General features: G+C 46.5%; 3 protein-coding genes across 5 annotated transcripts; 2 read left to right on the forward strand and 1 right to left on the reverse strand.

Moving 5' to 3' along the window:
• The first annotated feature begins 1,150 nt into the window (after positions 1–1,150).
• cdh27 (cadherin 27) lies at positions 1,151–9,174 on the forward strand. Its single transcript, XM_053867812.1, has 15 exons — positions 1,151–1,189; positions 1,316–1,438; positions 2,013–2,162; positions 2,985–3,126; positions 3,197–3,360; positions 3,583–3,714; positions 4,463–4,645; positions 4,718–5,019; positions 5,117–5,259; positions 5,522–5,746; positions 5,815–6,036; positions 6,102–6,223; positions 6,332–6,424; positions 6,495–6,581; positions 7,505–9,174. The coding sequence occupies exons 1-15, from the start codon at positions 1,151–1,153 to the stop codon at positions 7,709–7,711; spliced, it is 2,334 nt and encodes a 777-aa protein (XP_053723787.1). The 3' UTR covers positions 7,712–9,174.
• Positions 7,790–11,578, reverse strand: LOC128761049 (protein LSM14 homolog B-like). 3 transcript variants are annotated; one of them, XM_053868923.1, is made up of 9 exons: positions 10,449–11,578; positions 10,254–10,385; positions 10,021–10,184; positions 9,833–9,962; positions 9,592–9,777; positions 9,453–9,527; positions 8,564–8,707; positions 8,378–8,501; positions 7,790–8,309 (listed from the first exon to the last, which is right to left on the reverse strand). In XM_053868923.1, exons 2-9 carry the CDS (start codon positions 10,378–10,380, stop codon positions 8,153–8,155), a joined length of 1,107 nt encoding a protein of 368 aa, XP_053724898.1. In that variant the 5' UTR covers positions 10,381–10,385; positions 10,449–11,578; the 3' UTR covers positions 7,790–8,152. The 3 variants fall into 3 exon arrangements, with proteins under 3 accessions (XP_053724898.1, XP_053724900.1, XP_053724899.1); XM_053868925.1 differs by having other exon boundaries at positions 11,454–11,533; XM_053868924.1 differs by having other exon boundaries at positions 10,469–10,483.
• Positions 11,579–11,716: 138 nt separating this feature from the next.
• Positions 11,717–18,922, forward strand: LOC128761048 (transcription initiation factor TFIID subunit 4-like). Its single transcript, XM_053868921.1, has 15 exons — positions 11,717–12,721; positions 12,873–13,024; positions 13,160–13,279; positions 14,352–14,441; positions 14,513–14,635; positions 14,748–14,837; positions 14,923–15,135; positions 15,211–15,334; positions 15,413–15,512; positions 15,703–15,872; positions 15,938–16,068; positions 16,161–16,286; positions 16,437–16,493; positions 16,559–16,681; positions 17,413–18,922. The coding sequence occupies exons 1-15, from the start codon at positions 12,112–12,114 to the stop codon at positions 17,581–17,583; spliced, it is 2,400 nt and encodes a 799-aa protein (XP_053724896.1). The 5' UTR covers positions 11,717–12,111; the 3' UTR covers positions 17,584–18,922.
• The last annotated feature ends 8,518 nt before the right edge of the window (positions 18,923–27,440 follow it).

The following is a 27,440-nucleotide window of genomic DNA, read 5'->3' on the forward strand; positions in this document are numbered from 1 at the left end:
ACGTTTCTCATTTGATGGGACAAACTGTCGTCTCGATATGTGGCAGACAAATGAAGTGCGATGTCCTACCTCGTGGTGAAGACCTTCAAACTTTGACAACCGTCTCTTCCCAGTCTTGGAATGGAAAGACCTCAAGATGAGATCAGAGCCACTTTCTATTTTGCAGAGCAATGACTCAACCTAAGTCCCGCCCAGTGCACACATCTCCGTCTTGCTCATTGCGGGGTAAAACCTGTTGAGTGTGTAGAAGACACCAAACCCTTTGGCATATTCCAGTTGCATGCTCAACACTCAAAAGATGATGGACCTCTTGAAAGCGACCGCCACTCCCACCCTCACCCACCTGAGCAGCTCCGCCGTGGTCTTCATGGAGTTGCTCACAAGGCGACGTACATCCAACACTGAGCCTGAGTGGATCATCACTTCATGGTATTCTCCTGCGACTGACCAAGCTGAGAGAGGGTGAGGAGACTGTACACTTCCACATGGACATCTCCAGGACGTGTCGTCATTTTTCCACTACTCCCTAAGGCAGGTGGTTGAGATAAAGTCAGAACTAACCCTAACATGTTTCCTTCGACTGGGGGCAGGCGTCTCCCTTAGAGATAGGGTGAGGGATTCTGTCCCTCGGCAGGGACTCGGAGTAGAGCCGCTGCTGAGATGAGGTGGATTGGGCATCTTATAAGGATCTGTCAACCTGGGGTTTTCAACTTGACTCTCAAAGGGTATTCCAACCCATCAAGCACACGATGGTGAACCAGTCAGCAGAGACAACTAGTACCAGACAGAATATCTACTGAATACAGTCTGCAGACACCTGACTGGTTAACCTGTACGTGCTCGACCGCCCTGACCTTCTGAGGCCTGCGTTGAAGGCCGCTGTTGTAGACAACAGTCTGACGGGTCGTAATTGCAGAGCTCAGGAACTGTGATATTCTCCGCTGAATGTGCAGCTTCTGCTCACCAGACAGGTTGCTGAGGGTCATGTTGAAGAGCTGAAACATGCGGCGCATGCGTTGAATCTTCAGCACGTAAATCTGTCACAGGCACAAGACAAACACGCAAACACATGATTATGATTTACATGAGTGGGAGTGTAGAGTCAGGAGGGCCGGGTCACTTCCGTCTCACCGCAGTCGTCTTCACAGAGATGGCCTGGGTGAACGCCGCGTCTCACCTCTTACTCCTGGTATGTAAACACAGCAACTGTACCCAGTCTGAAATCTAGTTCCGTTCATTTAAAATGGTCTTTGCTTCCTTCATCCCACCTGTCGCGTTATGAGCGTCCACTGTTGTTCACGTTTCCCGCCTGCAGATGTGTTATGTGTCCAGCGGTGCGTGTTGGGAGAAGCTGAGCCGAAACAAAAGGACTTGGATCATCGAGTCTTTTGCCATTGAGGAGGAGCATCCAGGTCCGTTCCCATATGAGCTGGGCAAGGTGAGGAGGAAGGGAGTCTGAAAAAGAAAGAAAGAAAAATGTTCTGTTGGAGACAAAAATGTGAAATGACACAGTCAGGGAGCAACATAAAGAATATCAAGTAATATGTAGCTTAGTGTTTTCAAAATTGTATTTATGAGCTGATAAAAATACGAATATTTCTGCTCCCACTGTCCCCCAAGTTTTATAAACGTAAGACTATGATAAATAAGTAAGACTTAACCTCATGATTCACCTACAAAAATGAAGAAATATAGAAGAAATGTTTTGTTGACAACAAGCTGCAGCGACTTCCCATATCAAATACTGCAATAACCAGATGACATTTCTGCTTATAACGCTTAAGTTTCAGACCAGGTCCTTGTCTCTGTGTAGTGTAAGACTTCACTCAACGATTTCCAAAAGTTGTTTTATTTTCTTTTGCTGCACATTTCTTTTGCACAATTCTTTTGCTCCTCATTTTGTCATTTACTAGACCTTTTCTCATCTGAATATCCCTTGAATGACCTGAATTTCTCATGAGTAATTTGTTTGTACTGAAGCCTTTGACCAGCGCAGTGGTTCTGTCTTTCAGATCAATGTCGAGCGTCAGTACCTCATTTACTTTGACTTGTGTGGGGAAGGAGTGGACGAGGAGCCGCGGGGAGTCCTGTCAGTTCACAGGGAGTCAGGCACCATTTTGGTCCACAAGCCTGTCGACTACGAAAAGCAGACAATGCTGAGGGTTTGTCTGACTCAGCCTCTGTGGTTAATGGTTTTGTCTTTTCTGCAGCTGGGTGTGTTATCAGAACTTGTGATGTCAGGCTGGTGACAGCTTTATTGTTATTGTTAACATCACACTGCAGTGAGAGGTTATTATTTCTACCTTGCAGAAGTCCATATAGTATTATATATTAGTATTATAGTATATTATTATTTATTTTTTATTATGAATTACCTGCATTTTTAATGCCCACCGACTTGCGCCTCAAGGGACCTGAGATAACAGAAAATATGAACGAGAGTCAGTGGAGAAATAAAAGGTATTTTCTGATTGAGCTTGAAATAGCGCTCACATATGATAAATGATATGATAAATTCTAATGCTGCGAGACCACTGACGTTTGATTTGCAGTGCCAAATAATTATATCGCCGAAACTCACATTGGAGACTTAAATGACCAAGTTTTATTTAACTTTCTTTGTTATAACTTGCTATTCGACGGCAATGACGTCCAAGTGTAAAGCAGTTTCTTTATTCAACGAATAAAGACGATGGAAATTCAGAAACTAAACGTCGCGCTCAAAAAACAAAAAAAAGAACAACTGAATTATATGATGAAAAACTTTTAATAACGCCAAGGAAAAAAAATATATTAGCCAAATAGTGAGTACACGTCTGTTACGATTATTTTAAATCCAAACAATAACAAGACACACATTTACATAAATCAATAACAGGATTAAATATTTCAAGTCAATCTTGAGTGAAGCTGCTTCTCTCGTTCGGCTTCACTCCTGAATGTTTTCCTTCAGTGATTTTAACGGCAAGTTTCTAAACCCTCAGCTGAGCTTTGAGGTCAAAAAAGAAGACCTATCACTGGACACCAAACTGGGCATCCAGATTTCAATCCTGGACATCAACGACAATCCTCCACGTTTCCCCAGCGAGCTGTACGAAGTCAGCGTGAATGAAGACAGCGTACAAGGTACGTCGCTTGTCGTCCGTCTGAGTTGGCTTCTGCTCCTCGGAGGCTGTGTTTGGAATATCACCTGCAGGCTCCAGACTCATGACGGTGGTGGCGTACGACAGAGACCGAAGAGGGACGCCCAACTCCACATTCCATTACGGAATCAAGTCTGTGTCTCCAGACGTCCCTGATGCTGAATTCTACGTGGACGACTCAGGAACCATCTCGTTCAGAGGATGCTTGGATCATGAGGCATGTGAGAATTAAAGTTTATGTGTTGCATGTCTTGTTCTGTCAGGTCTGAGAGGGGAATGCGGCCGGCCTTTAAGAAAACACGTTCTACCTGCTGCTAAATGACACGTCTGGAGAAACATCTGTCCCTGTAGTCGCCAAATAGATGACATTGTCAAAAGATTTGTCCGTTGGAATGAAAGCTATGCAAATGTGAATTTGAGTGCTACTCCTCCTTCCAAGGTTTCTGACAAGATCGCGGTGGTGGTGGAGGCCAAAGACCACGGCGACATCATCAGACTGTCAAGCTCAACAACTGTGATCATTCATGTCCAGGATGGCAACGATCACCCTCCATACATCAGAGGGGTAACGGTAGGAGACGCCACGGTCAGTTTTATTGCCTCAGCAAGCGCTGACCGAAGTGATTTACATCACAAGAAAAAGTCACACCTCTTCATGAGCTCATTCATTCATCCATCCTCACTTACCATCGTCTGTCCTCCTCCTTCTGCCTGTCTCCTCTCCATGTGTCCAACCCATCGGGAGCAGATCTCTCTTGTGCCCTGAGTGTAACCTGCAATTCACAACCCACCTCCACACCAGGTCCTCTTGGGTCATTTGAGTCATTCTGTGTGGGAACAGACTGACCTCAAATACCTTAGTGTCACATATGATTATTCATTTGTATCAGAATTTTTGTTGGTAACAATGTGACCATGTCACTGCAAAGCCGGGAATTCATATTTCTAGATTCGTGATGGGTAGATGAGGTGTCATGAAACAGTATTGCCGGGTTGATGAAAAAGCATCCTAATTTCCAGAGGCCACTAGATGGCGCTCTTGGTTTAGAAATGATGCAAGGTTCCATTGACTTAGTTGTTCAAGTCCCAACATTTTACAGCAGCCAGCGCCATCTGGTGGCCTCTGAAAAGCAGGACACTGTTTCATGAAGCCTCATCTTCAAGTCGTGTTAAATAATAGAGACAACTGAAATCACAGAGCAGTGATGCGAGGAGTCAAAGGAAAAAGAACGAGAGATGTATGAACATCACTGATTTAAGATTCCAAGACAGTTTTATGTTCAGACCAAGCTCTCCCCAAACTACTGCCTTCTCCACAGGGCTCTCGAAGAGTGAAGGAGAATCAGTCTGGTGTGTCTCCTCTGCGTCTGCGTGTGACCGATGGCGACTCTCGACACAGTAAAGCCTGGAAAGCCAAGTACACGATCCAGGGAGACGATGCAGGACACTTCAAGATAGAAACTGAGCCAGACAGCAACGATGGAATCCTCTCAGTAGTAAAAGTGAGTCACGCTTGGAACACAGCATTCGTTTTTATGATCTACTCAGGTGTTCTGTGGTTGATTCAATTCCAGCCTCTGGACTTCGAGGAGGCGGCACAGAGAGAGCTGCTCGTTTCAGTGGAGAACCAGGCGCCATTTTTCTACTGCGAGGTGAAGGCCAGAACTGATTCGGGTCCTTGGATCGTGGACACCAGCCAGAGAGCCGCGCGGCCTCACTCCGTGAGGGTCACCATCATGGTGGAAGACGTCAATGACCCGCCAGCGTTCAACAAGGCCGCAAACAAGGCCACGCTGGAAGAGAATGCACCTATTGGGACCTGGGTGGAGAAAGTTAATGCTGTTGACCCAGAGTCCAGCATGGACCAAGATTTTGTGTGCGTCCAGCTCCCTTTTCGTACATTTACATTCACAAACACTCCTTTTTTTCAGGGCTTATTCCACCAATTTTCCTTTATAATTTCGACTGATCAGATACAAGGTGGGACACGATCCGGCTGGATGGCTGATGGTGGACCCGAACACAGGAGACATCATGACAGTCAAATCCCCTGATAGAGAATCTCCTCATGTGGTCGACGGCATCTACAGAGTCTTGGTTTATGCAGTCGACAATGGTGAGCTGTCTTCTTTTTCTTCTTCTTCTTCTTTCGGCTTCTCCCTTCACGCCACAGCGGATCATCTTCTTCCATCTCACCCTCTTCTCTCAAACCTACAAACCTCATGTCCTCCTTCACCACCTCCATAAACCTCCTCTTTGGCCTTCCTCTCCACCTTCTGCCTGGCAGTTCCAACCTCAACATCTTCCTGCCAATGTACTTGCGTCATCGAGTGAAGTAAAGTATTGATGTCCATTTGAAAAAAATGATTCTCACATAGGAAGGCCGACTCAGACTGGCACAGCAACAGTAGACATCCACATCAGTGATCAGAATGACAATGTCCCGAAGCCAACAACGGACTTGGTGGATGTATGTGTGTTTGATGGACCCACCACCACCAACATCTCCGCCTTTGACCCGGATGGAAGTCCCTTCGGAGGACCCTTCACTTTTGAGTTGCTGGATCAAACCAGCCCTCTGTGGAAGCTGAATCCCTCATATGGTACCGCAACACTGATTTCCACTCACAACTACAGAGGCAGTTTATACGTCGCTCACTCTTCCTCTCAGGTTTCTCTGCCGGCCTGGTCAAACAGCCTGCAGTGTTTCCAGGCCCACACAGAATTACGCTGAAGATCTCTGACATGCAGGGAAGGTTTGGCGTTTACAACCTCAGTGTGATCGTGTGTGACTGTTCTGTGACACCGCACTGTAGAAACCGTCACCAGAGCGCCACAAAATCCGTCACCGGGGCGGCCGTCGTGGCTTTCGCCTCGCTGACTTTGCTTCTCTGTAAGCAGTGCGTCATTTCATCATGAACTTTAACCCCCAAATAATGTCTTCCTTTCCTTTCACAGTTCTTTTGCTGATGGCTGTCACCATTTCCTGCAAAAAGGAGTTCACCAGTTTGCAGCCCAGTGGTTCATCTGGCGAAACTCTTCTGCCATCCAACATCGAGCCACCAGGAACAGACTGCAAGGTGCCTGATCCCAAACCCTCAATGGATCAACCAGCTGACACGAGTGTGACCAGTCAGCTGTTTTCATAGTGCAGGCCACACCTTCACTTAGGCATTATTTTCTTCCAGATTCCTGCTGGCATTTCAGCTGTATCTGACATGTCCCGCAGCCATTCGTATCCATCTAACAGTCAATATGACAGAGAGCGTTCGACTTCAAAGGTACACTAATGTCACGTCACAAGCTCGATGACGTATTTTTGTGAAATGGCTTCACGCGTTCGCTGTTCAGTTCCAGAACAGGACGACCACAAACGCCCTTCATGCGACAGGGTCCTGCTCCACTCTGGATTTGTTCCTGTTTGACCTTCTTCAATGGGTTGGTTTACTCACACACGGGGCCCAAATCCGAAGTAGCAGGCCAAGCAAACTGTGAATTTATTGAACCATCACTGAGTGGGATTGTGAGATTGCCTTGTCAATATTGGGGGCTAAGTCTAGCATAAATGACTTGGCCCTCCTTCACCAAACACTCAAGAACCTGACGGAAGCAACATTTGTGCGCTTTCCATTGAACTCTCTTCATCCACATCAATGACCACGGCTACACGACGGCCCTTGCTTTAGTCCAGCTAGTGTGTCTCCTACAGTAGGAAATTCAATTTCCTCGCCCCAGTGATGCGGTTCCCATCTTCCATGTAGCCGTCTAGCTCAGGGTAATCCAACTGTTCCAGAAAGAGTTTTTGGAACAGTCCATTTCTGGAACAGTTTGTTTACCCCTGGTTTAACTTTAACATCAGACTAAGGTGAGCCCAAGTTCACATTTGCTGCACCACAGATATAGCCACTGTTAGCTTGTCAGGAAGAAGTGCAGAGAATATATTAACTTTATACACAACAAAAAAGCTTGTTTGTACAACCAAGGGTCTGTTTCAGAAAGGTGGTTGAAGAAAAAAGCCGGAATTGAGCAGAAACTCCTCCAGGTTTTCCGTTTCAAGAAGAAGGATCAGCCAACCTCAGTTCGCGGGGCCGCGTCGACGCGCAGATGCTAGCAGAAATCCTCGTCTGGAGAAGAGGATCATCACTGTCGGATTTTAATGAGAACCCTAGAAGCTCTTTATGCATGATCAGCCAAACATGCTGGCCATTAAAGAATGACTTGGCGGTGTGGATTTTGCCAGCAGGCCTCGAGTAAAAAGTTAAGCTGAGGACTTGGGACTTCAGTCTATGCTTCTGCTGGCACACATACACACAGAAGCTGGAGGAAACCGTTCCACTCAGCAAAATACGCTTGTTTTTCAGAGGCTTTCATCGCTCCAGAAGACCGAAGAGAACGGAGCAGATGACCAGCCTCACATCTACATGGACGAGGGCGACTTTGACAAAGACCTTCTGGAGGTGGAGATGACACCGCCTCATGAGGACAACTTTCTAGACTCACTGAAGGACCTCGACCCCAAATTCGCCACACTGGCCTCCATTTGCATGTCGGAGCACGCCGACATGTGAATCCGTGAATTGGTGTGGCATGACGTTCTACAACTTTCTTCACAGCAGAACCAAGAGGCATTGATGATTTTGGTTTCGTTTAATAGCAACTGTTACTTGGTTGACAGCACTAACACGAGGAAAACAAAACTGGCTTCAATTAAACTTTGTGATTGAAAAGAAAGAGCTCCTTTAAAGGACACTGTCACAAGCAGACGGTGACCAGTCTTCAAATGAAATGACTTGCCTCAGTATTTAAGGGGCATGTTTACATAGTTCCATCGATATATATTCAATTCCAAGTACAGTTGCTGAGTAAAGAAACGATACCTACAATATAAGGTGCAACAGACCCATCAATGGACTGATAAATCAAAAGCCGTTAAAGAGAAAAGAAAAGGTAGTTTTAAATAAGTAGAAAACTACAATCTTATTTACAATATGTTTTAAACAAAAAAATGCTTAGACCCGTCCACTTCCGATTTTTGGGAGAGGTCGCTGCTCAACTGTGCTCTGGCTTTTCCTGCCTCGGCCCTTGAAGCCTCTTCCTCTGATGTAGCGGCCGGGAACGCCAAACGTTTCCATGTTGAGCTTCTTCTCTTCGGCCCACGTGGTCCTCCTGCGGGTTCAGCAGTCGGTCAACATCGCCCAAACAGTGCCCATAGAAAACAGACGCGGGAGACTCACTTGGGCTTCAGCTCGGCCGACACGTTGTCAAAGAAGCTCCGAGCCTTGTCGTAGTACTTCTCCGCCAGCGTCTCCTCCTCCGCTGTGCTCGGCACCTCTGAGGCCTCCACAGAATCCTTCTCAACTGTGGGAGAGTTGAGGTCAGCAACTCGTGACAGACCGAACCATTGCCAACGTGAAACTCACCTGTAGTCTCCTTTTTCGTCAGGTCATCTTTAAACTGAGCGTTGGCAGTCTCAAAATCAAAATCGGATTCAAACTGCAGCGTTGTAGGTTTGGTGCCTTTCACAAGAAGCTGTCCTCGGCTGCGGTTCCTGATCCTACGATTGCCTGCAAGGACGGACGAGTATGTGAAGGTTGCGACTAGTTAACAAGCGGCCTTTTTGAGTTTAAACTGGACCATGGGACTAAATCGCTCAAAAGAATAGAATATTTTTCAGTGCAACATCTGGAGCCACAAATCATTTGAAGGAGCTGCTCCCCAGAATTTCATCTTTGTAGTCTGAGAACGCTGCTGCCACCTGCTGTCCAATGAAGCACCAGGCTCTAACTGGGCTATTAAAGAGATTACAAATGTACAATTAGGAGTCTATGGGGGAAGAAAAAAAAATAAAATCGACCATAAGGGTTTAACATTTATCCACTCTGGGATCTGATATTGGATGTGGTGACTGAAAACAGCAGATCCATGTGGATAAAAGGCTGAAACTGATGGCAAGACTTATCTTCCAAATGCTGCACCAACTATTCCACATGATACTAGAATCTTACAATGTTTGCCTTGCAGATAAAATAAATACCCTACAATAAAATGTATGTACATTTGGTTATTGTGTCTGTTAAAGTTCCAAATCGACAATTATCCTCACATCCAGGTTGGATTCTTCGCCTTTAGGAAACTCAAAAGGTCAAATGATGATGATGCCACACAATCATATCTGCAATAATGTGATAGCCATCAATATTGGAAGTCCAAAATGCAATAATGTAGTGAAGGAATAACAGATGTGCTTCACAACGGCTTCTGTTTGTGCCATGCATGTACCAGACCCCTACTGAAGGTCTCCGGCAATACCTTGCTTCTGTCTTTGCTTTTGACTTTCTGTGATCTGTTCCTGCACCTTGGAGGTCTTCTGCTGCGATGGCCGATCTGGGAACCGTTATATTCACTTAGTATGTAAAGAGAATCCAAAAATTCAAGTTGAGATTCTCACTCGAGGGCACGTTTTCCTTCTGGACCTGCGAGGCGTCACGGGCGGAGCGCTGCACGGCACGTCTGGCCGGCTGTGGCTGTGTGGAGGTTTTACCCTTCTTCTGTGCCGCGGACGTCTGTGGTACGGTCTGGACAGCCTGCTCCACCATGGGGACCCGTCTTGCCGGGATGCCGTGGAACCCAGGCACTGCAGACGGCACGTTTACAAGCCTGCTTCACGTTGAGCGACTGCTTGGTCTCACCTAGGCCCAGAGCTGCGTTGTACTGCTGGCTGAGGAGAGAGTTGGCAGCCATTTGGTTGAAGGCGGGGTTCATGTCCCGGTATGGACTCCAGCGTGGGTGAAATGCAGCAGGCGGACCTGCCAGGGAGGACTGAGACACCCGGGGTCATGCGTTGAAGAAAGGGAGGCAGAATAAATGAGCGTCCCACCTGAACAATAGCAGGGTCCCTGGGTATCCCGTGGTGTTGCTTTGGGGGTTCAGACACGGTGATGTCTTTGATATCGCTCCCTCTGAAGATGATGAATTCATAAATCTCATCTTTGGGCGGCACTGGCCTTTCAGCATGGCGGTCCTCTGTGCCAAACGACTTCACTGTGGAGGTCAGGAAAAAAAACAGGCATTTACACCTCTAACAAGCCAGTCCAGCACCACAGATCTCACCTTTGGCCAGAGACACCGTGGACCTCTCCGTGTCCACCGAGGACAGGATGCCCTCATAGCGGATCTGCGCCTTGGATATCAGGCTTATTTTACTGCCGAGATAAGGAGTTCCACCTCTCGCACTCATGTCGGCTGTGGGAACAGAAATTAGAAACCCAAACGCGCATCACCCACCTCGTGTTAAATCAGTATCACCCGGTAAAATCAGCAAACACCTGCGCCAATGACGGGAGGAGTTGGGCCGCGTCACCGGCGCGCGCGGCTGCGCATTCGACTGCGCCGTGGAGAGCGGTGAAGTTAAAAACAGAGAAGAAATATATATAGAAACACAAACCGCGCAATTGCATTTGAAGCTACGCTGTATGCGTAGAAGGAAAATTTGAGGGAAATGTTCGACTATTCTTCTCCTTCAACTTTGCATCATGTCAAACATTATAATTGCGCATTGGTTTAATGACATGAATACTGCGCTTGTCACTTGACCTGGAAAATAAAAAAGTCAACGTCTTCTAACTTGATCACTGTGTTCACTCAGCAGGAGATTCAAGCTTTCTTTGAAACGTTAAATATATGCAGAGAATAAAACAAATAGCGTAATCAAATGAGTTTTGTGTTTCGCTTTCACTTCCCATGTATCCAATAAAACACATCACACAAGATCCCTAAAAGTTTTCACATGCTACAAACATTGTACGGGGCTCAGTTCCTTTTGGATCGCTGTGAAAATATCATTGATGTATTGCACTTGCTTGCTTGTAGACTGGGTCAAAACACAAACACACAAATGATCTTAACTTCTTTTCTGTTATTTCAGAAATACTAATAATTTCACAACAAATAAAGGGAGACGAGTGAGGAAAAATATCAAGTGGAAATGAACAGATTATCTTTATGAATTTACACGTTCCAGAATTGAAACTAACGGACAAAACTTTGGGTCACCTGTTGACACTACATTAGAATCTATAAAATGATCATTAAAATGAGAATTTCTTGGTTACGGACGTCACGTGGGGTCCGCAGAGGCCGACAATAACGTGGTTTATGTGTTCCCTCTTCAGGAGGGTGTGGCGCCCTCAAACGTCTCATCTCGACAGCAACTTCGCTTGTTTGGAACAGCGGAGCCATTTTGCTCAGCTCACTGGCAGCTACTTCACGAAAAAAACTGACTTGACGCGAGTCGTAAACTACGATACTGACGTGACAAACAGCACTACAGCCTATTCCCAGACGGAAAAGTTCTCGAAACAGCGATTGTCAGCGGTAACCGCCGTCACAATCGCTGAAGACGCTTCAAGTCGGCGACGATGTTGTTGCTTGTTGAACACGTCCTGAACTGACAGCTGAGGCCATTGGTTCCGCCTTTTACCGTGTGTATCAGCCAATCGCAGCGCGAGAAATCGCAGCCTTGCTGACGTTTCGTTCCTCCGCGCCTGCGCACAGTGCTGGCAGCGTATCTCGCTCCTCACAAGCTTGCAGGGGAGTGAAGATGGCGGTTGTGCCTGCCTGTTGGATGAGCTTATGTTGTACACTGAGGCGAATAAAGCGGTAGTTTATCATCCTAAAAGGTCTGTAGAACCGCACTTGCCGTGTACTCGCCGCAGCTCTTACTGGCCTAGCCACGGAGCACGCGGAAGTTACTTTACGAAAGAGTGTTGCGCTAGTGTCCAGCTGGGTCAAACACGGTTGCTTAGCAGGTTCTCCGTTGAATGCCGAGTTGCACTTCTGTCGCTCCGGGTGTGCGCTGAAACATAGCGAGAGGTCAACGCTTCGCCGTCATGCTGGGGTCGTTTATTTCCCCCTTTGAAAAGTTTTAGCGCAGGACGTGCCGTTCGAACGAAGCCCCCATGGTTCAGCTATGGACGCACCGACGGACTGCACCGCGGGGCGCGAGACTGATCCAGCACTTGTCACCGGCGGCGTGACTTCCGCCTCCGGTAACGGGGAGAAAGAGGATCCCAGTCAGACTGTCAATGGGAGCCACGCTGTTAACTCTCCCAGTTCAGGAAGCGCCGCTGCACCGGCGGGACCTGTGGTGACAGGCGGCGTTAGTAAGGATGCGACATCTGTCACCAGTGGGCCAGTGCTGCCCATGAAGCCCCCCTCTAACAGTGTCATCCAGACCCCTCACGTGAACTCTCAGAGTGGCATCCCCCCTGCGCAAGCACTGGCCACTGTCAATGGAGGGAGTGAGGGGCCACCAGCTGTGGGGACCGGCCCAGCTCAGACAGGAGCTCTTCTCACCCAAAGTGCACCGTCTGCCAGCACCAATGTGAGCGCTGCTCCTGCAGAGGCTCCTCCAGCACATGCTCAGCCCCCCCAGCAGCAGGTCTCTGCTGGTACCATCAACACTCCCAGAGGTCCAGCTCAAGGAGGGATCCAAGCAATGAGCCATCAGATGTTGCCCCCCAGACTCCCCCAGGCCTCCCCTGGGCAGCCCAGCATACATAACATCCAGCTCCCTCCTGGTGAGTGAAACCACGCGCAGCAAAACAATGTCCATTTAAATCCTGAGGGCCACTGTGTGTTAACTAATCATAACATCCAGCAGTAATAACCGAACAGCACATCTAAAGCCCTGTGGTTTTGTCTAAAAATATATTCTTTTGCTTTTCCCAGGGATGGTACTGGTGCGTAGTGAAAGTGGGCAGCTGTTGATGATTCCTCAGCAGGCTCTGGCCCAAGTGCAGGCTCAAGCACAAGCACAGGCCCAGTCTCAGGGCAACATGGCGCCCAGAACCACTATGCAAACAAATGCTTCTTCAGCTCAGGTGAGTCACAGGTTTTGTCTCATTTACCAGTATTGACTGACACAAGTGTTGTGCCATACGCCTTTTCAATCTTTCAAGTCCCGTGAAGTGACAAAAGAAAAGACGCTCACTCATAATTTGTACTTTATTTTGCAGTCTCCTGTGAGCACCATCATTAACAGACAGGTGACTCCCACTACCATTATAAGGCAGAGCGGTCCAACTCCTGCGTCATTGTCTCCCGCCACTACTCTTCAGAGACCCCCCTTCCTCCAGGTACTACAGTATATCTGAGCACATTCTGCAGTGTTGTGTGATGACAGGCGGTGGCCAGGTGGCTCAAAACATTTCTGCTGAAGTTACCCTTCAGCTGCAAGGTATAATGCGAGTCAACAGCAGAGCTTTTCTCATCGTTCTTCCACTCAGCTGCTGTGTCTTCCTCCTCACTATGCCTGGAATGAATGTCCATCTCGTCTAGTTTTGTCAACTATAATTTTCAGTTTTATTTTTGTCTCAATAAATACAAAGCTTTGAGGGAACAAAACACTAATTTGAGGGAACAAAGTACTAATTCAAGGGAATTAAATACTAATAAGAGGGAACAAATTACTCATTCGTGGTAGTATTATGACATAAGTGCTGTGTAATTGATGGAAGTGGTACCTCAGGATTATTTTGTTGCTAGGATTAGAGGGGTGTGGTACTTTCATGGACCACAAGGTGGCGAGATAGTTTTGTGGGAGTTGAAGTGGAGACTCACTCCTGTGGGGTGTTGTTTTCTCTGCTCAGTCCACTGTGGTTAGAACTTGCACTTGTCATGAACCTTGTACAAAGTAAAGAACTGCATTATGGAGCTTTGAACAGTACATGACCGAGTTATTAACTTTGATATCACAGATAAATAAAAGCACGAGAGACATACGGCAGACGCAAACCGGCAACCTGATGAATCATGGGGGTGTGCTTTAACTACAATACTATGGAAAGGTCACATGACCTGATGACCTCACTTTTTTTCTGCCCCATAAGGGCACGTTTTTTTTCAAGAGTAGCGTCCAAGGAATCGGATCCATTAGCACAGGATCATGACGAATGGCCAGAGCACTCTGCCCCTCTTCCTAACTCGTACATCTCAACTTAACCAGGTCTGCCTCATTGGCTAACACTGGTGCCAGAGAAGGCGTGCTCCATTTGCACGTACTTGGCCACAATTTTGTACTTTGTTCCCTCAAACAAATTTATATTTTGTTAGCATGTTTATTATTTCGTGGCCAGAATTTCTTTTTTGCCGTGTCAGGCCTGTGGCTTCATACATTTGTGACTCAGCCCTGCATGTTTTGTTTCCCAGCGGTCAGTTGTTACTGCAGTACCAGGAATAACCACAGGCGCAATAAGCCAACCGGCTGGGACCACTGTTACTTCAATAACCATGAGCAAAGTAAGATCTCGTCTGGCCTGGCTTCGTAGATTAATAGTTTGAGTTTATAATCTATAATGTTTTTCAATCAGGAAACGATGGAGAATGTCAAAAAATGCAAGAACTTCCTGTCGACACTGATAAAGCTGGCGTCCACTGGGAAACAGTCGACAGAGACTGCAGCCACAGTGAGACAGCTGGTCAAGGACCTGCTCGTGAGTGATTCCTCCTCTGTAGTGCGCATGTCTAACATGACTGACAAAAGGAAGTCTGGACGAGTGATAAGAGGGAGTCTGATCAATGTTTGCATTGTATCCATCTGAGCAGGAGAGCAAGCTTGAAGCTGAGGAGTTCACCAGCAGATTGTATAAAGAGCTTAACTCATCCCCCCAACCTTATCTCGTGCCTTTCCTCAAGGTGAGCTGCTCCTCTTACCGTGTTGGTATTAAACGCTGACCTCAGTCGGAGCTGTGATTTGACGTTGTACCGTCCTTCTACGCAGAGAAGCCTTCCTGCCCTGAGGCAACTCACCCCGGATGCAACTGCCTTCATCCAGCAGAGTCAGCTCCCGCAACCCTCGTCGGCCTCCGTGTCTTCCACCGTGGCCACGCCCACCACAGTGGTCCTGGGGAGCCCGGGCCCTCGACTCAGCGTTCCCATCACCAGGCCGCAGCTCCAGCCCAGTGTTGTCAAACAAGGACAAACGCACACGCTGGTGATTACCCATGAACGTCGTAACCGCGATCCTCCTTTCTCTCCTGTGGCATTCTGATGTGTGAAACCTCTTCAGGTTCTCCAGCATCAGCAGCAGCAGCGGCCGATTATGAGACCCCCGGCTGTGTCCTCGCTGGCCATCCGAAACCAAGCTCCTGGACGCATCGTTTTTGGGCAGCCTCATCTGCAGTTGCAACCATGTAAAGATGCAAGCTCCACTTGGTCGAGCAGTTCATGGTTCCATTTGCCATTACTGTCCATCTTTCCTTCTCTGTCAGTTCCTGTGAGGCCAGACGCTGCAAACGTTGCGAGGATGTCGGCTGCTGCGTTGACTCCATTTCAAAAGAACAAGATCAAAGAGGCGGGCGGAACTTTTAAGTAAGAATATCCTGTTTAAACATATGATGGTCATGGATGTTATGCAGGCTCTGCGGAGACATTTTAAAATCATAACTTTTTCCTGACTTGTCAGTTTAAACGGCGTGAAGGAGAAAGGGCTGGCGTGTGTAAAACTGTACCCTTCAGTCAGTCACATGGGTTGCTAAACTGAGCCCACTCCGTTTCTCAGAGACGACGACGACATCAATGATGTCGCATCCATGGCAGGGGTGAATCTGTCCGAGGAAAGCGCCAACATCCTGGCCACCAACTCCGGACTCGTGGGCGCCGTGATGCGTTCCTGTAAAGATGAGCCTTTCCTGTCCCATGCTTTGTTGCAGAGGAGGATTCTTGAAATCGGTAAGGGTTTTTCGGCCGGGTCAAGCTACGCTCCCCTGTGAACTACAGGCTGATCTGTGTTGTAGGAAAGAGATTCGGGGTAACGGATGTCGGAGCCGAGGTGGTGACATTCGTCTCCCATGCCATACAGCAGCGGCTTCAGGACCTGCTTGAGAAGGTCACTTACGTGGCCCAGCAGAAAGTCGGCCCCTTCAAGGTGCACATTCAGTCATTGGGGATGATTCTGGTCCTGTCTGTGAGTGTTCACCCAGCAACTCACATGCTCCTGCTTCTGTTGCCTGCTGGCAGGAGGAGGACGACTATGAACAGACCAGTGATGTTCGTAGTCAACTCAAGTTCTTTGAGCAGCTTGACCTGTTGGAGAAGCAGAAGAAAGAAGAACAGGAGAGAGAGATCCTCCTAAAAGCTGCCAAAGTATGCTACACCTACACCAACAACCGTGTGTGTCGGTCGCATGCCTAAATTCATGTCTGATAGTCATAGTTGATCAGGCACATTTGCAAGCCTTTGAATGGAGTTTTAACTTGGATTTGACAGAGAAATTGCCTGTCTCTTCTCTTGCAGTCTCGAGCTCGACAAGAAGACCCAGAGCAGCTGCGTCTGAAACAGAAAGCAAAGGAGGTACAGCTCAGGAAGACTGGCTGTTGAGGTGCCGCACGGCTGATCCCGCCCCTGTCTCTGTCCAGATGCAGCAGCAGGAGCTGGCGCAGTTGAGACAAAGGGAAGCAAACATGACGGCGCTGGCAGCGATTGGGCCCAGAAAGAAGAAGAAGATTCTGGACTCTTCATCATCTGCTGCCGCACCAGAGGTGATTCTTTCATTGCTGTACGAGTTACTGGGTCTTTGCTACCTGTGAACGAGTCTTTCAGGTCTCCTTTTAAAGATGAACTGTTTGTGAATTAAAATGAGGTGAAAACTAGGGATGCTCCGATCGATCGATTTCAGTGTGACCGGTCACTGCTGATCACAACAACTGATCACATATGACAGCTGCCGCTCTGGTGTGTGATGCATCCACTCCTCCCTACTCCCTGCTCACTGTCTGCTGTGAAAGTCCTTTCAGTCTGTCATGTAAAGTGCAAACTTTCACAAATGCAGTGCACTCTCTGTCGGAGTCCCGCTACAAGCGGCCAGTATGTAAATATTTCACGGACATAGCAAAGTCCAGTGCACCATCTGCACCTTCACCTCCAAGTTGCTAATATGGTCCAATTGCTGTACGAATGAAATAGTAAATCAAATCAAAAGACATATTTAGCCTAAGCCTGTAAAGTCTGAACAACTGTGTGTGGTGCGGGACTTTTTTCATGCTAATAGCTTCAGTTTCGGATCATTCTTTGTTGACCTTGAGCAAAGGCTGCTTGTGTTTGATGGGAGGGGGAGGTTTTGCTACTAAAACAAGTGTCCGTCCCACTTTCTAAATGCTTCCACTCTGGGACCTAGTTAAGGGAAGTGGAGGGTATCTGACTGGGAGTCGGGATTCTAAATCGCACTGTGGTTGAGTGATCAATGACTACTTCTCCCCCCCTCCACATCCAGGGATCAGAAACAGGCTCCTCCGCGTCTGGTGGAGCTGGTTCTTCAGGCTCCAGACCGACCCGACAGCGCATCACACGCGTCAACCTCAGGGACCTGCTGTTCTGCCTGGAGAACGAGAGATTCACCAGTCGCTCGCACTTCCTCTACAAGGGCTTTCTCAAGCAGGTTTGACGTGGAGGTGATGGGAAGCGAGGCAGGTGGAGAGACCACCCCCTCCCACTGCTGCCACCACGAAAGGAGAGCATTGGCACATTTCAAGAATCACGGATCAAGCCGAAAGTAGCCAGGTTCGTCGGCCTCTCTACCTCCCTTGTCAGTCAGACCCGGTTCCTCTGGGCTTGCTGCACGAGGTGGACATGACAAATATTACATTTATGCACTGTAACACCCTTGTTAATGACCTTTTGAATTACTACCGAAATCATTGCAGATGTTTTAACCTAATTTTAGTGTGATTCTATAAGTCTAAATTAATGCGCACCCACGTAGTTGCCTTGGAAATATGAATAAGCCATACAGTCTTTTTCTAGCCGTCAAACCGCATCATCTCTTTTTAATCCTATTTATTTACTCAAATCATGAATTATTTATTAATTTCTAGCTACACCTCGGTCATAGATCGTGGAGAAAGGCTTTCATTCACTCATGTTCTCCTTTTGTTTAAAAAAAAAATTCCAAATTTCACGTTTTGTTCAGTGGACTAGAGCGTCTTGATGTTTTCTCACAGTTGACACAAGGAAGAAGGCGTCATTTTGCAAACCAAACGTTGATCTACCTATAGGTGATTTTTTCTCTCTCTTTGTCTATCAGCCAACTCCAAGTGTTTCTGCAGCAGCATTTTACCTGCGTTTATTTGCGCGTGCGTCCCTTTACTTCCTGTTGATCATGACTTGTGAAAGTAGTCTCCTGATGTATATTTGTAAAAAAAAAACAACAAAGTTTTACACAGTTTTTGTATAGAAGTGAGAATTTACCAATACATTATACAGAAAGATACTTTTTTCTTTAATGGAAATTTTAATAAATAATGATTTTACGAAGTCCCTGTGTGAAGCTTTGGGTGGCGGTGTTGCTTCCATGCCATTGTTGGTTGTCATCTACCTACAATTCAACCAAATCCACGTCCCGACTTCGCCGCTTAAACATCTGTGACGCCACATTAAGCAGTGTTTATCTGCTGCGTTTAACGCCGGCTCCGCGGGAGAGTGAAAACACGCACTCTCACATGCACCGATTGATTCTTTTGTAGGCTTTTCTCTTCTCCTCTCTCATCCCAGTGTGTGTGTGTGTGTGTGGAGCATCAGCCACAACAGCTGCCGCATCAGCTGCTGCCATTCACCACAAGCGAAAAGCAGAACACGACCAGAGCCGCTCCTCCTCGGGGTCGACAGACACGATGATTGGGAGCTGCTTTTCACCGTGAAGGGAACAATACGGACCCATCAATGGTGATGAGACCGGCGTCTGTTTTCTTGACTGGCAGTTCATCTAGTGACCACCAGATGGCAGCAGACGACTATCCAATCGTCTTGGTTTGTGCTGAAGAAAAGTTCTGTAACGCTCATGTTACTTCTTGGCAATAAACCCGAGGTTAGGTTTAACTGTGACCCGACCTTCAGTATCTGCTCGGATCCATCACGCTGTCCTCTCCGTGTGAAACAAGTTAATCCATGTTTAAGGCTCGACTGTTATTGTTGGCTCTTCCTGGCAAAGGTCATTGAGAAGCCAGAAAACATCCGTGACGGCGCTGCTGGGATCCGAATGAGAGGCTGTATATTGAGGCCCCAGCCGCCTCTCACTTCACTTGCAGACTCACCCCGGATCAGCCTCAAGCTCCTGCTCCATGGCTGCTACAGGACCGGATCACCCATGTATCCGCTGGGTCTCCCCTGAGAACTGAGCTGCTCACCATCTCCCTGAGGCCACCACAGACCCAGGGTCACAAGGAGCGTTTTTAACCCCATCTCTGCTCGTTCTTTTGAAAGAACACGACCTCCAAATGTTCCCTTTTATACCTCCATTGTTAGACGGTAGTGCTGGCTAAATGAGGCATAAAAGTCTTTGCATACATAAAGTATTGTTCCACATGTTTAAGTGAACATGTATCATCATGCAAAAATCTAATTGAAAACGATTGTTTTTATACATTTTTATTCCAAAAATGTTTTTCCAATGTTTTAAAATTTTCTTGGTTTTCTTGCAAAAAAAAAAAAAACAATGCGAATAGTGAACTAAGAGTTACTTTAAAATTAATTGGAATTATAACGGAACAAGGAGATTGAAAAATAAATACATCATTCTCTGATAGGAGATCAAATGCTCCCACACGGAGCTGCTCCGTAATCCACAAAGACATTCACAAGGAACCGTGACATTGGATTCTTTCAGCATCCTGCTCCCTTATAAACACAGTTTGGCGCGTTTTTGCCAAACTATTTGCATGAGCTTGGTGTTGTGGGACCCATCACTATTAGACGGTCAAACTTGAGTTTGTCCTGTGCAGGATTGGAGCCTGGCATTATGGCCCTGAAATAAACCTCCTACAGAATAAAAGTGGCGGAACAAATTCCTCAGTAGGTCAAAGATTCCTGCTGCACTCAGAGTTTGGACCAGAAAGCACAGCACTAATAATATCCGGGCCTTGTGTCGCGGTGAGAAAGAGGAGGCTGAGATAAAACCGGCTTTACTCCACGACTCGGGATCTCTCGCCGTCTCCCCATCCCTCGTGGCGTCTTTGTCTGTCGGCCGCGCTGATGCAGGTAAGGCCTCGTCCCCTTGTGCTTCAACCCGATCCAATATTTTTCCTGGTAATCCCGCCGCCTCACTCCTCAACACTGCTGCTCTCTCAGTGCTAAGTCCACCTAAGCTCCCTCTTGAGTGCCAGAGGTGGAAGCAGCCACAGGGACGGTGCGGTTGCCTAGTGACTTCTCAGTCGCTGCACCTGAGGATGTTGGGTAAATACCCTCAACTTTTGTCCGAAGGAACAAGAGAAAGTCACTGTTGCCTTGCATTGAAGGTAGGTGGCGCCCAATAGTTCCAGTCAGCGCTCATCTGCACCTCTTCGCTCCCCATCTGGAGTCATCACCTGGATGGGGCGGGGCTACTGTTTCCAGTCCGCAGGCCAACTTCTTCTCTTCTTTACTCCCAGTCGCCCTGAAATAAAGCGGCAGATTACCAACCTAAAACTGAAGCCTATGAGATTCTTTATCAAGGTTCGACGACTCGAATGAAGCCAGGGTTTACTCTCCTCATTGCGGGACCCGTGAATTCCACCGGATGGTTGCTGCGATCACGCTCGGGGCGTCTGACTGAAATCCCTCCGGGGAGACGCGGCAGGTTTGGATGAAGTGATGTGTCAGGCTGATTCAGCTGCCGTCATCCATTTACATCCAAAAAACACCGCAGCATAAAAGCCCGACCCTCCTGTCAGCAGCAAGAGTTACTGTCTCCTGCAGTCACGCTTCATTCGCCAGCCGTTTCCCCGTCGAATCATAATGGTTCACACTCCACTGAAACGCTGCGATCGGACTTGAAAATGACGCTCATTTGACATTCACAGGAATAAAAGTGAAAGTAAATCAGGCGGCGGCTGAACGACCTTAATATGGAGGTTAACTACATTTGATCAGGACTGGTCGCTTTTAGGACGCGATAAGTTGGACTCGTAGTACAGGGGGCGCTGGTGAGGACACGAGGAGGCTGAGCTGTATGACTCTGTATGACTGGACTCCACCCACATCCATTTGAGTGGCGTCTCTCTTGTCCCTGTTGAGCGAGTGCTGCAGCATGAGCTCAGTTTGCTGCTGCTGCCCCCTGCAGGTCATTGTCTTCTGACGCTGTACTGAGTTCCAAACGCTACAGGACGTGTCAACAAAAGTGGGGCTGTAACAGAAATAAGATGTAAATCATGTGACGTCTACATTAGTGATAGTCTCCTGAGACCATCCGGCACCAGTAAGTCATATATGCATGACTGTAGTTCAGTTCTCAAATGTTTTTGGGACCTTTGAAGGTGGCGGGTGGTGATGGGTAGATGAGGCATCATGAAGCCATGTCCCACTTTGGTGGCCCTCTTGGTTCAGAAATGATGTCTGTTTAGATTGAAACAGATGAGGTTTCATGACGCAGAACTGAAGGGTACATGAGGCTTCATGAAACAGTGTTGTGATTTTCAGAGGCCACCAGATGCCGCTGTCTGTTGCAAAAGGTTTGGACTTGAATCAATGAATTCAATAAAACTTTACATGATTTCTAAACCAAGAGCGCCATCTAGTGGCCTCTGAACACTAGGACAGTGTTTCATTGTTCAGTCTCATGATATCTCACCCACCATCACGAGGAATGGCTGTTCAAAGCCAAGCGATATAAAGCTAAAAGTGGCCATCGAGTGGCCTCTGAAAATGAAGGTGATATTCCATGAATCTTAATGCGAATGACCTGTCAACAACCATGAATAAGCAGCCACATTGCACTAATGAAAAACGCTGAGGACCCTACGAACGTGTTGCCCTCTTGAAAGACGAGACTTCATCTAGTTCTGGCAACTTTATTTGTCCCAGTTCTGTAATGTTTTTCTCTTTCAGTTGGACAGGATGCTACAGTCAGGTTCATCCCCCCGACTCCACCACCCATCCCTCCAAGACAAAACAGCATTATCCCAACACCCGAGATACAAAATAAAATAAAACTGGATCAAAAGAAAATAGTTGAATCCGTTCAAATTTCCAAGTCGCTACAAATGACACTGCGCTGTTGAGTTTGACCCCTGCTCTCGTGAGGGTTGGACAAATGTAAGCAAGGGGCTGGATCTAGTTCCAGACCAACACCTGCCATGGGTTGTTTAAAAAAAGAATTTTGCTAAGCGATAGAAGCAGAATATTGGATTTTCAGGGAGAAAATCTAAACGTCCAGTGTTCTGACCGGCGCTGCGGAGGCTCATTAGATCACGGGTCATCCCCACCACATCGGTCACGTGACCCGTCGCCGGCAGGTCAGCGCTGACTTGATGACTCTTTGGTTATGAGGTCGACCGAGGGAAGCGGTAATCCGTCGCGCCTTTATGGCCGGAGCTGAAATGGCTCTGTGAGTGTAGCTGAACCTGTGAGGTATCGACGCGGAGGTTAACAGCCCATTGGCCTCCTTAATAGAGCTGATTCAGGCCGGAACCAGCCGCGGGTCGGTGGCAGGAGGATGTCTCCATTGGTGGCGTTCACGGTTTTATGGTGGCGCTTCCGCACCTGTAGTTACTGCCCGGCTGTGTGGGACGTGCCCTTCAGCACAGCAACAAACAGGTGCCAGGTTTGGATTTACAGCAGAGGCATAGCACCTCACGGGAGGAAGGGCGTCGTAAACCAAGTGTGACTCTGCAGAGTCTGGAGCTCAATGTCGATGCTTGCTATCATTATAATGAACAGGAGTGTATGAGGCGTAGTTTTCAAACAACAACAAACTTTGTGGTCGGTGGCATCATTACATAAAGAGAAAAGAGGAAACATGTTTGTTTCGTTTATTGCCTTTTTAAGTAAAAACGTCCGACAAACTTCTGTTCCTCCATAAAACCAATTCCATCTTGTTGCTCAGATCATTAACTATATAGAGGATTTGTAGCCCTGATGTCACTGTCCTCAAGGATCCATGTTTTATTGAACTGGTGGTGGACAGATGAGGCTTCATGAAACACTGTCCTGATGTTCAGAGGCCACCAGATGGCGAACGTTAATGCGGATCTCACAGCCTGTGGTGGCGCTGTGGGGTCACTACTCCTCATCCCTGGCTACATTGTTCCTGTGCATGATGGAACCCGTAGCACCTCCTGCTGGAAGATCATGGAGACTGTCAAACAGGGCTCACTACCGCCCCCTGGACTGTAACTGGACGCCACCCACATACATTTGGGTGGTGTCTCTTGTCACTGCCTGATGTGGTCCGCCGGAGACTTCGGTGCTGGAACCGGAAATCGCGCATGTTTTAGCAACTGACGTTCACTGGTAAGCAAGCGCATGGGTACATGGTTATATCGCTCAAAGGTGATAAGTTCTTAAAATAGGTGACTTATTAAAATCGTTTTTTACTGAAAATAGTCTAGAATTTATCTGATATTATATATATATATATATATATATATATATATATATATATATATATATATAAATCTAGACTATTTTAAGTTAAAAAAAAAATTAAAAAAAATGTTCATTACCTTTGCGCAATATAAATAAATCCTGCATTATTGAATCAACAACATTTCAAGCTCCACCGTCCGTTTATTTTGTTGAATACAAAAAAAAAATAGAATATCAGATAAAAACATACGATTTCTAAATCTAGACTATTTTAAGTTAAAAAAAACTATTTTAATTAATTAAAAAAAATGTTCATCACCTTTGTGTGACATAAATAAATTCTGCATTATTGAATCAACAACATTTCAAGCTCCAACGTCCGTTTCTGTTGTTGGATAAAAAAAAAAAAAAAATGATATCGGACAAAAACATACGATTTCTAAATCTAGACTATTTTAAGTAAAAAAAAACTATTTTAATTAATTAAAAAAAATGTTCATCACCTTTGCGCGATGTAAATAAATCCTGCATTGTAGAATCAATAAACATTTCAAGCTCCACCGTCCGTTTCTGTTGTTGGATAAAAAAAAAAAAAAATGATATCGGACAAAAACATACGATTTCTAAATCTGGACTATTTTAAGTAAAAAAAAACTATTTTAATTAATTTAAAAAATGTTCATCACCTTTGCGCGATATAGATAAATCCTACATTGTAGAATCAATAAACATTTCAAGCTCCACCGTCCGTTTCTGTTGTTGGATAAAAAAACCCAAAATAGAATATCAGATAAAAACATACAATTTCTAAATCTGGACTATTTTAACTAAAAAAAAACTATTGTAGTTAATAAAAAATGTTTTGCGCGATATAAATAAATCCTGCATTGTAGAATCAATAAACATTTCAAGCTCCACCGTCTGTTTCTGTTGTTGGATAAAAAAAAAAAAAAAAAAAAAGAGGTGAAAAAGAAAAAAAAAAAAGATGTAAATGCTCGGCTTGCTGGAGTGACGTCTACATCAGTGATAGTCTCCTGAGACCATTCGACACCAGTGTACAAGAGCAGGACCGTAAGAAGTCGGGAATTGTTACCTGCTACTACTGCAGTGTTGGGCCACATGTCTTTCATCATCCAGCCTGATGCTGGGCTTCAGCTCAGTCTTGATGTCCGTCAGCTGTGCAGACATCAGCTTCTCTCTGTGTAACACGCTGCTGCACAGCAGGAGGAGATGGGCTCCATAAGAAGTCGCCGCTCCACATGCTGCGAGCGCCTGAGCTGCGAGCAGAGACCCACACTGAAGGCACAAATTCATTTGCTTGGATTTCACTTATTGCTCGCATCAGATCTGCTTTCTCCCATTCGTCGTTCAATGAATCCTTGTTGGCGCTGAACAGTCTCATCTACGCGCAGAACACAGTGTTTCTCAAGTCCACGTCCACACCTTCTTCATCTGCTTCTATCAGTAACTTTGGAGGCGAATTAAATGTGAGAATGCAGTTTGAAAAGAGACCTTTTCAAATGGCGAGGCTTTTCTTCTGTGGCAACAAAATGTGATGCTTCCACGGGTTGACAACACAGGAGCCTCGTGGGCCTTCATCTGCTGAAGCTCAGCGTGTGGTTTCTGGCTAGTTTCACCATATCTTTCACCTATTATTTCAAAACTCTACACAGACATGTAGCTACACAAAAGAAAAGAACATTTTTTACAGTCAGAGCAGATGTGAATTTGCCTTGCTCACGCTGATGTCCCCTGCTTTAGACCCGCTTTTGTTGTCCTGCTTCACACCGTCATTTACCTTCTCCGCCAAGAAAGTTTTCTTTTTTTGCTTTCAATACAAAACTTTTGAAAATGCAAATGTTTGCAGTTGGACAGGAACAACTGTGTTTATTTCAGGTGCAGGTTTCCACAGGCTGCACTGCTCTGTAATGACACCAGAACCACCTCATGTGGGCTAATCTTCAACAACCAGACGGAGTCACTTCAGTTCTTGACTCATCTGTGGAAGGAGAAACTTTAATTGTATCAAATCAGAGAAGGCGCTGGCTACTTGACACCACTTCAGAATAAAAAAGGGCTGGATAGAGAGAGAAAATACTGAATAGATGAAGAAACATTGAAAGAAATGAAATCAATGATTCTGCTGGCTTCTCCTCAAAAGTTTTATAAAACAGACACCAACACCGAAACAGAAACTTGCTGAAAAAAGCTTCATGAACAAGTCATTTTCCGAGCTCTGTAGGTGGCGCTGTTGGTTTGAAAATGATGTGAGGATGCATCGAACTAGTAGTTGAGAGATTATAGATCAGAGAGTGCTTTGATAAACGAGGCTTCATGAAGCTTCATCACCATGCAAAGTAAGCTTTGTACATGTTTCCATTGGAGAGGAGAGAGGCAGACGAAATCCAGGAAGTGTTGCTAGTCATGTCGCGCACATGAAAGCATCAGGGGCCAAGGAAATTTAAATAGATAATAAACTGAGAAAGTGTTGAAGATTTCTGCATTTCAAAAGACATTTGATCTCCTCCTTCAGGTTTCTTCAGTGCGGGGCGACGCTTGAAAACTGCAGAGGAGACGAGACGCAGAATACAGCCTCGTGTCCTTGGCTGTCGACTGGATGGTGTTTGAAAGGAATCGAGTAACTTGTATTTCAGTATGGATTCAGGACACACACGTATAAACTGATCCAAAACCATGAACCAGACATTCTCATCAAATCATATTATAGCAAAGTCGAACTGAAGGCTTCATTTGTTCCCTTGCAATGTGCTTTACTTACTTACATGCGGTTACGACGCTTCAAGAAACGGCGTCCCCTAGTGATGGGTGGGTGAGGTTCCATGAAACAGTGTCCTGCTTTTCAGAGGCCACCAGATGGCACTGTCTGCTGTAAAATGTTTGGACTAGAACAACGAATTCAATGTAACCTCACATCATTTCTAAACCAAGAGCGCCATCTAGTGGCCTCTGAACACTAGGACAGTGTTTCATCAACCCTGCAGTACTGTTTCATCAGGCCTCATCTGACCATCTGACACCACTTCACAAAGGTTCTTGAGTTTGGTCCTCTGCCATTGCTGGACCAACATACTTGTCATGACCGTTTCTTTTCCCCTCTTAAAAAAAAAAATCTCTATCCCCTCACCAATTCGACTCAAACTACGGGCCATAATTTGAATTGTAGAAAAGAGAAATATCTTTGAAAACAAGGCTGTTCCCTCCCAAAGCAAGTGTCTATAGACAGCAGACAATTAAAGGAGTGAAACAGCGGCCGCGCTGAAGAACTGTGCAGCCTCAGGCGAAAATGCCTTCAGTTTGAAAGCAACGTCGCCCAGACGTGGACGACACTCACATGAAGGTCCAGTGATGCCATCGTCTGCTGTGCCTGGCTTGTCCTGTGCATGCTGCAACACCACTAGATCCAAACAGACCGTTACAACATCAGTCACCACAATAAGGATTTGATGAACAATTCGCGATACGAGCCCTTATTTCTGGCTGGAGCATGAGCCTAAATGTGTTATTGTCCTTTAAGACCAACAAGAGTCCGGAGTCACCAACCTCCGTATGTTGTTGTTGCTGTCTGTCATGTTGGATAAATATCATCCGATGGTTCACACGCTCATACGTGCGGTGATGAATAATGGCTTCATACGAGTGACATCGCCCTGTGTGTAGTATGCACTGTCACCGGGGTCAGTCTCAGACAAGCCGATTGACTGGACTCTGAAGGTGGCGGGAGCTTCTGCGGCTCCTCGCAGATGTTGCGCAGGAACTGCCTCCAGTTGACGGCTCCGATTTCCTCTCCACGCTCACACTCCACAGAGACGCCGGGAACACGCTGTCTGTGCTGCCACTCCAGGATGCATTGCTCATGCAAGTGAACGTTCCAGTGTTTGTCAATGTGACGTGTGCCGACAAGCCACTGAATGTTCCCGCTGCTTCTGCTAGTTTGAGCTAAAAATT

This window comes from Synchiropus splendidus, chromosome 6, assembly GCF_027744825.2.
Source record: "Synchiropus splendidus isolate RoL2022-P1 chromosome 6, RoL_Sspl_1.0, whole genome shotgun sequence".
In the NCBI taxonomy this organism is placed as follows: Eukaryota; Metazoa; Chordata; class Actinopteri; order Syngnathiformes; family Callionymidae; genus Synchiropus; species Synchiropus splendidus.